The sequence below is a fragment of the Notothenia rossii genome (genome assembly GCF_949606895.1).
Source record: "Notothenia rossii genome assembly, chromosome: 7".
In the NCBI taxonomy this organism is placed as follows: Eukaryota; Metazoa; Chordata; class Actinopteri; order Perciformes; family Nototheniidae; genus Notothenia; species Notothenia rossii.
Genome location: NC_136905.1, coordinates 66581831 through 66593947, shown reverse-complemented (window position 1 = coordinate 66593947; position 12117 = coordinate 66581831). Strand labels below are relative to the sequence as shown.

General features: G+C 43.8%; 1 protein-coding gene across 11 annotated transcripts in view; it reads right to left on the bottom strand.

Annotated features, from left to right (window-relative positions):
- Nucleotides 1-11111, bottom strand: part of arid1b (AT-rich interactive domain 1B) — a 173377-nt gene extending 162266 nt beyond the window's left edge. For all 11 annotated transcript variants that reach the window (XM_079693227.1, XM_079693230.1, XM_079693231.1 and 8 more), the window contains exon 1: nt 9489-11111. In XM_079693227.1, the coding sequence (XP_079549353.1) occupies nt 9489-10742 (1254 nt within the window). In that variant the 5' untranslated portion in view covers nt 10743-11111. The remainder of the gene's footprint in view (nt 1-9488) is intronic.
- Nucleotides 11112-12117: the final 1006 nt, after the last annotated feature.

Sequence of the window (12117 nt, the reverse complement as noted above, 5' to 3'; positions counted from 1 at the left end):
GTCTTCAGGAAAAGACACTTATGCGATACAACGACATAAGAAATCAATATCAAGTCTCAAATCACAATATCCATATAATATAATTCTATTGGGCAGCCACACACTCTACCAAAAATTGATCACACAAATGTAATGTTTCCGTCACACACAGGAATACATCTCTTTCCATTACATCAGACACACCTATTATCACCTACCGGTACTTCACATCTATCAAATACTCATTTTTCTGCACATATATGCCTTAAACCCCCCCCCCCCCCCCCCCCATATACATGCGCCCTGCTCCCCTCTGCCCCTCCAGAGTGCGGGTCATGGTGCCCTCCAGAGCGCTTCGCCCTCTCCGCTGTTAATTACCACTAATTGGCCCCGCTCGTTTTTCCCCCCTATTATAATGGAACCATTCATCTTTACTACTTAATGAGTAGAGGCACTGTAGTCACCAGCCAAGGTCACCCACAACTAGCATCCAAAAGACAGAGACTTGGAAACAAATGGGAAGACCGGTGGAGAGAGAGAACAGCAGAGTAAAAGAGAGATGGAAAAGTTGTTGATGCTTTAAAATGCTGATGAAAAATGTGAACTTGCTGAAGTTTTCCACGCATGACTCTGCTTTTGGAACGCAGCCAACGTGTGAAAAAAAAAGTTTGAGAAATGTCTGGGAACTGTGGGAGACTGCAGTGTCCAACACAAACCACAACACACACAGGGAATTTCCAAAGACAGACTAATTAAAATAACTGTTATGCGAGTGAAAACAATGGATCCCTCAGAACAACGCTGAAAGCGCAGACAATCCAAGCTGTAAATATAAAAAAGAAAGTATTTTTCTAAATGCAGTAAGAGCCTCTTCTCGGGCTTATGCACACATAATTATCAAAGCAATCACTCCGACTGTCAGCACAGACTCTAGCCCCAGCGGGTGAGAGGCCAACTTCCTCCTTAACCACCATAACACATCTAATTAACACAGAATGCTTTAATATTAGGCCCAGTTTCTTTGTATTCTTGTCTGCTAGAAAGATTATCCCTAATTGCTTAAGAAATGGTAAACACAGCTACATGTAAAGCTAAGTTGTGGATATGTTGATCCGTGAAGGCCTTATAAAGCTATTCTCATAGTCCCATACCAACACTGCAGTGAATCTGTCTGAAGAGTTCAGGGAAATATTCAACCCCACAAAAAATAACCCCCACAGAAGGGTCTTATTCCAAATCCAGCCTCTGCCAACTGAGTTGTTGGAAGTTCTCACAGTACACAACAAACTGTTGAGACATGCAGCCAGAGGCCAGCGGGTCAGACAAGACAACAATAGCTCCGCATTTTGTAACTGTGTGAGCAATGTAAGCTGTCAGCCCTTGCCTTGGGTAGAGCGGAGGAAGGTTTCAGGTTCAAGCATCGCAATTTGTCCTGGCAAGTCATGCCAAAAACTGACAACCAGCCATTTTCCTTGGAAGAGTAAGAGTGCCACTGTGTTGGAGTTCCTCCATCCAGTGTCACGCAGCGTAGCAGTCATGTGCTCCTGCAGCGCGGTGGCGATAGGCCTGGCACAGTGGTGTTTGTAAAAGGGACGATTGTCTATGGATTATGTTAATGTGGTATTCCACACTCCCCTCTGGCATGTGTCTGACATTATAGTAACCTTTGCATGTTTAGCCAACAGTAACTATGGATGTTCATTGAGTAGGGAGACACTCACACACACACAGGCTCAGTTGCACAGGGAGATTAACTAGCAAACATCTGCTATTGCCAACCGTATTGATATCCTTTGAAGGAATTAAAATCTTAAAGAAATATGACATTTAAGCTTCAAAATAAAGTTCACTTGTGTTGTCAATATCTAATCCAGTTCATCAGGTTTGTGTCAAAGGAGTGGCCGGAACTCAGGTCAGCCATATCAGAGAGGTGCGTGATGCAAAAATACAGAGACTAAATATCTGTGTTCTGAAACAAACTATAGGCTAAATTACTAACATAACCTTTGCTCCCACATGCAGTTTCTCCAGTGAGCCAATATGCATGTATACATGTGTCTCTGTGTGCGCGTGAGCGTGTGCATGTGTGTGCATGTGTGTGTGTGTGTGTGTGTGTGTGTGTGTGTGTGTGTGTGTGTGTGTGTGTGTACGTGTGTGTGTACGTGTGTGTGTGTGTGTGTGTGTGTGTGTGTGTGTGTGTGTGTGTGTGTGTGTACGTGTGTGTGTACGTGTGTGTGTGTGTGTGTGTGTGTGTGTGTGTGTGTGTGTGTGTGTGTGTGTGTGTGTGTGTGTGTGTGTGTGTGTGTGTGTGTGTGTGTGTGTGTGGGTGTGTGGGTGTGTGTGTTTTTGAAGGATGTGGTGTGAAGTTGCTTCCTAAATTGTCAGGATACATTTGATTTAAATGAGGTAGCGTTCAGCCAGTTTTGACCAAGAGTGTCCTGTTGTGTGACCAATGTCTATAAATCATCAATACAACAACCACACTAGCGATGTTCGGACACAGAAACACAAACACACCCATAGTAATCTGAAATGGACAATCTTAAGTTTGGTTAAGAAGGAAAAAGATGAAATATGTTGTGGCGGGGGAAATACATGGTGTCAACACAAAAGACAGATAAACACAGTAACGGTATGTTTAAGTGTGTGCGAGTGTGTGTGTGTGTGTGTGTGTGTGTGTGTGTGTGTGTGTGTGTGTGTGTGTGTGTGTGTGTGTGTGTGTGTGTGTGTGTGTGTGTGTGTGTGTGTGTGTGTGTGTGTGTGTGTGTGTGTGTGTGTGTGTGTGTGTGTGTGTGTGTGTGTATGACAGAAAGGAGAAAAAAAGAGAAGATCGAAAAGAAACAACCTGAAGAAACAGACAAAACCCATCAACAGAAACTCGTTGCGTCGTCCGTGTCCCATCGTTTTTCTATTTTTGTCCCTCTGCGCTTCACAGGCGACAGACAGCGCCTCGCTGGTGCCGTTTGGTTGTATTCTCCTTTTTGTTCTTCCTATAGCTGAGCGAATGGTCCCACTGTGCCAGCGCTGATTAGGATCAAGTCGAACCAAAACAGCAAGACGTGTGACTGGAGAGCACCGTGTGCAGTGTAGAAACAGAGAATGATGATGATGATGATGATGATGATGATGATGATGATGATGATGATGATGATGATGATGATGATGATGATGATGATGATGATGATGATGATGATGATGATGATGATGATGATGATGATGATGATGATGATGATGATGATGATGATGATGATGATGATTTTCTCACAAGCTGGTAAGAGGAGGGGAGGATGGCGGAGGTTCACACGTGAAGTCCCACTTTATGGATTTCACATTAGTTTCTATGTCAAAATCTCTGTGACTATCTACCAATCTAATGGGCTCATTTTGTTATAAGTGGATTATCTACTCAGCAGACTAAACCAATACTATACATATTCACTGAAAAAGAAAGTGCCCCAAAACTCTCCTCCATTCTTTTAAATAAAAAAGGGAATTCTGACAATAATTCGCCAATTATCACCCTCTCTTTTCTTTTTGTAAAGCTGAACTATCAGACCATTAGTTTTATTATATAAAGAGGAAGGAGATGGTTGGATCTTAAAAATGTCATGCTGACTCTTTGAATTTGCATTAATTGCTGCAATCATAAAATGAGTCATTTCTACAGGGACTGACCCGGACACTGTGTTTCCATTCCCTCTTCTGCGGGCCAGAGAGCAGAGAAGCAGGACAGTGTATCAGCACTGACACAGATCTGTTCACTATAGTGTATAAATATTCGATAGGATACGCTGTCTGTCTAAATACCTCTGAACTGACTGCTGGTCCCCGGGGAGAGCCAGCTAGCTACTGAGAGCCAGGGACATGAGGCAGATAAAAGAGGGGAGACTGTTTTATAGAGAAAACAGAAAGGAAAAAAAGACATGGCTGTGAAAGTTAAAAGAAACCCATTTGTTTATTAGTGAGTATATAGTATAATGTGTAGTAAAATGCAATAAAGAAAGAAAAAGATTGAGAAAAAGAAAACAAATCTCCTTCCTTTCTGCAGCTCCACATGGCTAATTAGCATATGTGAAGGTCAGGGTGGAGGGGTGGGTGGGGGGTGTCACTACAGCATCCACTGCCATAATACCTGGCACCCTGCCAGCCACACACACACAGTACTGAGGGGAGGAAACCCAATATCTGTGTGTGTGTGTGTGTGTGTGTGTGTGTGTGTGTGTGTGTGTGTGTGTGTGTGTGTGTGTGTGTGTGTGTGTGTGTGTGTGTGTGTGTGTGTGTGTGTGTGTGTGTGTGTGTGTGTGTGTGTGTGTGTGTGTGTGTGTGTGTGTGTGTGTGTGTGTGTGTGTGTGTGTGTGTGTGTGTGTGTGTGTGTGTGTGTGTGTGTGTGTGTGCGTGCGTGCGTGTGTGTGTGAGGCCAAAAACTCGTAAATACTCGTGCTAAATGTTACAAGGCTGATGCAGGGTGAAATCAGGAGAGAGAGGATTTAATTATGCTGACATTTTTCCAGAGTTTAGATACTGATTCTCTGTCTCTGTTAGCTGAGCCAGGCCCATTCCTCAGAAGTCAGCAGCCCTCCATGTGACTCACTTCAAATATCGCCTACATCTCTACATCTCTGGCCTTCCTATACTCTGCCTGTTTACACAGAGCAGGCAGCAGCTGAGTCTCTGCAAATAGATGCAAATCATAACCTATTGGAATTAGAAAGACAACTAAAAATCCAATAAAATATCACAAGAAAGTCTTGAAACTGATTAAATTAAACAATCAGAACTATGTGTATGAATCAATGTTTATACACATTTGTCCACAGGAATGCATTGGTTATAACTAATATAACAAAAGCAATATTTTTACAAACAAGAATGACAAAACTGTGCAGAAGTTGTGACCACATGGTCATATTAACACTGCCAATACCTTTTCTTTGTTTCAGTTTTCACGCTGCATAGCGGCACTTTTGAATTAACGAATATTAATAAATATTCAAAGGACTTCCCTTTCGCTGGTGGTAGTTCTCACTGAACAAATTGAACAGATAATAGAAAGAGAGCTAACAGCTATTTAAAATGTCATTGCTATTAGATCCATAATTCTGTTTGAGACAACAATTGAAAGTTGTGGTCACACTTACATGTAGGTTCTTTATCTAAATAAATAACAGAGCTGTAATATATTCTACAAATCCCAGAATGCCAGATGCCGCCTGTAGTTTTCTAACATGGTATAGTTATTCTCCACTGCTGACACAAACTAAACAAGGTTGAGAAATGTAATTGAAATGAATATCAAATAAAAGCCTGAAAGCTACATCCACACGGAAAAGTCAAATTCTCCCATATGCACAATTAACTTTCTTCCATAAAAATTGCTTTGGTTTAGATTTTTCTGTCCTCCTGACACCGGCAGTTTGGATAAGACCGAGCTGAGAAACAGCTGACACCAAATCAGCGGCCGCTCACAGTAATTAAATCTTTTCTTCAGGGCCTTTACAAATCAACCTTTAACTCCAGGGGATGCTGAGAGTGCATGGTGCAACCAGAAAGGAAAAAAAGGCATTTTATTAAGCCATCTTATAATACCAATTTACGTCTGGTGATGCAACTGGACAGACTATTCTTTGAATTCATATTTTTTCTAAAAATCTGAATTAATTGGCGTTTATGTGGGAACCGCATGCAGACCAGGGACAACCCCGGCCTGCCAATTACCTACGCAGGCTCTGTGTTTCATCTGAGGAAGATTAAAAAAAAAAGCTGCGGCTCTTATCGGACGCAACAGAGCAAATTAAAATTTCACTCTAGTGTTGCTAATCAGCAGTGCACTTGCTAGCAAAGACAGAGGTGTAAACAAACCGACATAAACAAACGACTGACGGGAGGGATCAGAGAGCGAGAGACGGAGGGAGGGAGAGACGTTGTGAGAGAGGCGGGGTTAAAGTTGGACTGCTTAGTGCTGACAAAGGGGCTTCAGCAGTCTCTAGCCCACACACACACACACACACACACACACACACACACACACACACACACACACACACACACACACACACACACACACACACACACACACACACACACACACACACACACACACACACACACACACACACACACACACACACACACACACACACACACACACACACACAAACAGTAAACACCACCCTTAAAAAAAAAATAAAAAAAACATACACACCTGACTGGACCCTGTGGGCTGTCTGCCCGATGCCCAGAACATGAGCCATAAATTTAATTCCAGCAGCCACAGTCAGGCCCATCACTATGCACAAGGCTCCCTGAGATAGCCGCATAATACAATGTGACATTGATGCATTGCTCCTATTATAAAGTCTTTGTTCGTATCACACTAATAATTCATAAGAGAGAAATGTAAACAGTATGCACTGGAGAGCACTGCGAGCAGGAATCATTTCAAGGTAAGCACATTAACCAAGGATGGGATTGGCTCTCGTCTTTGATATGTAGAACTACTGAGCTTTGATTACACTTAAAAAAAAACAAAGGCAAAACACTGAGCATAATAGTGATCAATTAGAGGAAACCGTAGATATCCATTTATTTTTTGTTTTATTAGGTCAGATTTTAAACGAGTTACTGCTGCAATTATGTGAGCAACAACGCTATTTCCGACGCTCTCGTTATAATCTACTAATTACTTGTATGCTTCTGTGTGTGTGATATGTGTGTGTCTGTCTGTGATGTCTTCTGATTAGTAGATTCCAGACAGATCCTTGTTATACATTGAGACAGAATATGCTGTTTCATATGAATGCCTAAGTCATTAGGAGTGCACATGTGCAGTGTATTACTGCTATAGGAAAACACACATTGAGCTGAAACTGCATGGACTTAAAACAGCTGGAAACACGTGTTACCAAACATGCAAACACACAATGAGGCTGAAGGTCACAGACTGAACACTGAAAATGGTTCTATTATTTGTCAATGAAATAGGCCTCAGTTATTTGTAAAACTAGGACGATGTGATTTTGATGATCGAGCAGGTTCAACACACACACCTCTAAATAACATGTGTCTCTGGTGTGTGTTCACATGCACAACACACACACAAACACAGTATGGTTCTGTCTTTATTTTGGTGAGCGGCCAGACAAGTGAGCGTGAGGTGTGTGGGGGGGGGACAGCGGTGTAAATGAGGTGCACTCGTTTCGCTCACAGCTTGCTCCTGAAGAGAGGCAGTGGGGAGGGAAATTGAATTTGAAAGAGGGGAAACTGTGCCAACAGGTGACGGAGGCGTGCTCCGACCAAACGCACTCTGAAGTGAAGCGCAGGCATATCACGGGGCCAATTTGGAGGCAGCATTATGCACTACACCGCTCGCCTTTCTCACACAGCCTGTCAGTGCGCAGGAGAGCGCTGCTGCCGCTCCAAATATGAATTAAACATAGGGCTTTTGTAGCGTGAATATACTGCTGCTGAAATGTAGGTAGAGCTGAGGAAAAAACCCTGTCGCACATGCACTCAATCCTGAAGTGGCAGACTGAAAAAAAGAAATTGCCATAATAATGATAAATGTAAGATTTGTTCAGGGAGCTGGTTTGTTGGATATATATAAGCTGAGCATAAATAGTATAGAATATACCTATACTGATTTTTTATCAGAGTTATAAGTCTCCATGGTATATATATTCTTAATAACCAGTTTGCACAAACCCAGTAATAATTAAGGAGTGATTTTACTGTAGGTTTCTAGTGACCATTTTATCAGTGCATAATTTGATACAATCAATACGGCAGCAAACACTCCCACGCTAAAACATTCACTTAATTTCCCCAGCATCCAACGCAAATTGCCTTTGATTGAAACAATGTAGGCTAATGAACTGCTTTTGTTTTGCAGACAGTATAAGCTTTGCTCAACCACCTTACCCTGCGGTCGTCCAGATGTGCCATCCTGCAGTACGAATAATTTAGTGCATCAAAAACAACTGCAGGATAATGGCTGCTTTTTTTGTTTTGGGGCAGAGTTCTGAGCTGGCAGTGCCTCCCTCTCCTGTCTGCACGCTGTTGACACATCGGCGTTCAGCACAAGGTTTGGGGTCACCCAGGGACCCCTGAGTGCAGCCCCCAAAAACAGGGGGAGGAATACTTTCTTCTAGTTTTATCAGGGGTGCCCTCATGCAAGGCATTCAACCTCAAGCTAACAGAGGTTAGCCAACAGGGTTGTTGAATAAAACGGTTTCCACAAAAACGGACCTTTCCCTTGTATTTCAAAATGTCAATGCAACAATTATTATATTATGTTTTAACTTCCCATTTTTAAGATATGTGTGTTGGACAATTTTCGAAAAACTATAATTAAAAGGTTAAATTGCAAATAACTTAAAAAAACATATTCTTCAACAAAGAATACAAGTTGTTTAAAATGTTAACTCACACATAATTTCCTTTCTGTCATTAAGAGCTGACATTGAAGTGTTTTTGCTCATCTTTTCAGTGTGGAAGAATTATGAGAATAATTATCCAGATCAGCCAAAACCTTCATAAAAATTAAATTATTGCGTTGGAAGGCCTCCAAGTCTGGAATATTCCCATCAGACATGAATGGAGCATCACTACAATGCCATGGCCAAGGAGCCTTGAAAGTATCCTCCTTTTCTCTGAGTGCAGTCTGCCCAGCGGGACCACAGGGAGCCAATCAGATGGCAGGCTGGGTGTCAACTGTGAGCTGGGAGTGCGGAGAGCTTTTAGCCAGTTTACCTCCACTATTCAAATCCCGAGCTGCATGGGAATAAACGAGGCGCACTGACATGCTCCAGCCTCCTGCTCGAGACTGAGCGCGCGGACAGGAACACACTGTTTCTTCGAACGGCCACGGTGTCCGTTCATTTTTCAAAACATGAAGAGTTGAGAATGGTTAGAGAACGTTGCCGTTTAAAATTAGCGTTGATCTACATATTCTAAAAGGCATGTTTTACTTTGTTCAGCGAGCACCTCGAACACAACACGTCCTCTAAACAGGGCGTTTCGCAACGTGTCTAACACCACGTCGGCAGAGTTGAATCTCTCTAACATTAATGCTGCTTTAAAACTCATATAAAAAAAGAAATAAAGTGGAGGGTGAACAACACAAATATGATCTATAAAAACACGAGTATGGTCACCGCCTATGATTTAGCCTATCAGTAATTACAGCCTAATTTAAAGCCAAATCAAGAAGCATTTTCTTTAGAATTTAAATGTTTTGATTACGTTATCTTCCCTTTTCCTGTTCTGTTTTACACTTTTGCCTACATTTAAAAAATATATATTTCTTCTGAATCCCCTTGATACAAATATAAACCAAGGTTATTTTCCTGAAATGATCTACATACTTCAAGAATCATCCACAGGTAATGTCCGGGGCATACGGGCCTATTTGTTGTCAACACACACAGCACCTTGTAAAAATGAGTGACACCAGCATGGAGAAAAAACAAAGTTCACTGATTGGCTGACTAATGAAGTTTCCAGAAACTTACCTGAGCCCTGCCGAGGCCTTGCCCTCCATTCCCTGGACTCATTTGCGGATGGTTTCTCTGCTGCCCTCCCCATCCATGAGCCGAGTTGGCTCCGTACTGGGGCCCCACGTCTTTCCCTAGGCCCATGCCTGCTTGCTGCTGCGCCGTGGGGCCGCTGTAGTCTTGATATGCACCGCCATAGCCCCGCATCATGGGGCTGGGGGACGTCAGCAGTTGGTTTAGAGTCGGGGTGGCCCCTGAGGGATGCTGCTGCTGCTGCGGTTGCTGCTGCTGAGTTTGTCCCGGGAACCTCTGAAAGCCCCCCGAAGCAGCTCCCAGAGGGGACTTGCTTTGGCTTGCTGAGGAGTTGCTGCCCATCATCATGTTCCCAGGTTGTCTGCCTCCGGTGGGGCCCATCATCCCGTAGGCCCCTCCGCCGTAGCCTGCCCTGTACGCCGGGTACTGATTGTACTGGCTGTTCTGGTACCCCGCTTCGTGGGAGTTCTCCATGCTGTTCTGTGCCGAAGAGTGCGTTATCCCCATCCCACTACTCTGCTGCTGCTGTCCGCCATGTTGCTCATAACAAGGCCTCGGAGTGTAATAGTTGTTATTAAACTCAGAGTTGTTACTAGTTGGCCCCAAGTTTGAGTGTTCATACCTGGTACCCATCATCCTCTCCGCGGGTTTACAGGTGAGCTCCCCCTCACCTTTTCCTGGCATGTGTTGCTGTGGCTCTCCCTGGCCCCCCAACAGGTTCTCTTTGCCGCCATGGTGCTGGTGATCCATCCCCCTGTCCCCACGGGGCCCCTGGCCGTTGTTGTTGGCGATGTTGTTACTTTGGATCTGTCGCTGCTGATGTGGCGCAAATTGTCCGAACTGCGGCGGCTGCTGCTGCTGCTGCTGCGGCGGCTGAGACTGAGGGGGATCTCCGCTCCCCACACATTTCAGCTTGTGGTTCGCAATCAAACCCGTTTCCATCGAGGAAGTGGAGGAATTAGTCGAAGCCGAGGCGGACGTGAGGTTATTCCCATCTTTGTCGTGGCCGTCCGAAGCGTTGTGAGTCGTGGAAGTTGAATGAACCATGTTGAGCTCGTTTCGGCGGTGATGGTCTACATTATTCAGAGTCCCATCTCCGGAGCCCAGCATCGGTACAGTCCGCTGTACGGTCCCTCCTCCTCCTGATTTCCCCGAATTGAGCTCCGGACACAAACCGCTTGACAATTTCTTATTTGTGTTATTAGTTCTGGTCGGAGCCGAGGCAACTTGCGCAGCCATGGTCACTCCAACATCTCAGCGCGCAATGACAGCGAGCCCCGACCAGCCGTGCACGCACGGAGAATAATACAAGAGGGAAGAAAAACACAAGCTGGGAGGAGGAAAATGTATTCAGTGGAAAAGCAAGCTTTGTTCTAGCTCTGGTGGTGGTGTCGAAATGGTGCGTCAGTGAGGCTTCATGTTGAAAGTTTCTCTGCCAGGTTTAAACGAAACTTTTTTCTTCCCCCCTCCGCCTCTCCTCCATCCCGGTTCTCGGTAATATGTAGCAGCGTCTCCCGGAGCCCTTGTGGCCCAGCATGGCATGAGAGAGAGCGGGCTCTACCAGCTTATCCACCTCCAGGGCTCCGACGCGCATCGCATGGAAAATCCGGACTGGATCGAGTCATTACGCGCGCTGCATTTTGATGTTTCTGTGTGTTTTACGATGTTTTGAAGATTGATTTTACAATAAAAAGGATATACTGATGACTGTATTAATTCGACATGACATTCTTGTTCTTCCTGTCTTTAAAATATCCGGATTTCTTTTAACAATCGCAGCTCAGAGAGCCACGTATTGACCCCTTCCCTTGAGTTCAAAGTGCATATTACTTTTAGACAAACAATGACCATGACAGATTGGGCATTTCCACTTTACGCACGAACACTGTTCCCCTGGTCCACACGGATTCTTCACATAAACCCACCAGCAGATGTTAAGTTTACCCGAGCTAGTTCCTCCACTATTATCCAGACCAGCTTTTCCCTCATCCCACCCTCTCTGTCCCTCGGCTCAAGCGAGTTCTCTGCAGCTCTGACAGGAGTCGGACACGCAACCACAAGCTGTGCGCAATAATGTTGCCATCGGAATAAGAATGTAATCTCACTTTATAGCAGCTATAATGTTGGAATATCACCACAGAGTTCATTCACTATACACAGCATTCAATTCTACCCAGCTTGAAAATGAGTAAGATTCATCTTCAACAAAAAAAGATAGCAATTGTGTAATAATAGTAAACCATGGAAATATCAAAACTATATAAAAGGGCTCATTCTTTGTCTCAGCAGATACAAATGGTCATTCAGTACCAGTAGGTAACTATTAACTCACTGTAAGCCTAGGAATGCATTATGAATAGTATGAATATTCAAGCCATTCTTCATTAGGGTCCGATTTGAATAAAAGGCTACACTCTTTAATTTCTTTCATTGGCTATACTTTATCAGAGAGGAGTCGGTCTGATATGATAATGAAATAAAAAAGAGAGGGGAAAAAAGAAAAAAATCAACCCCAGGCTGCAGTGTAGGACCACACAAAACCAAAGTCTACAAGATATGCTATCCCATCAGTGGTATTCAAACATGAAAATGTAAAATAGTGCTTAGTAAAGAA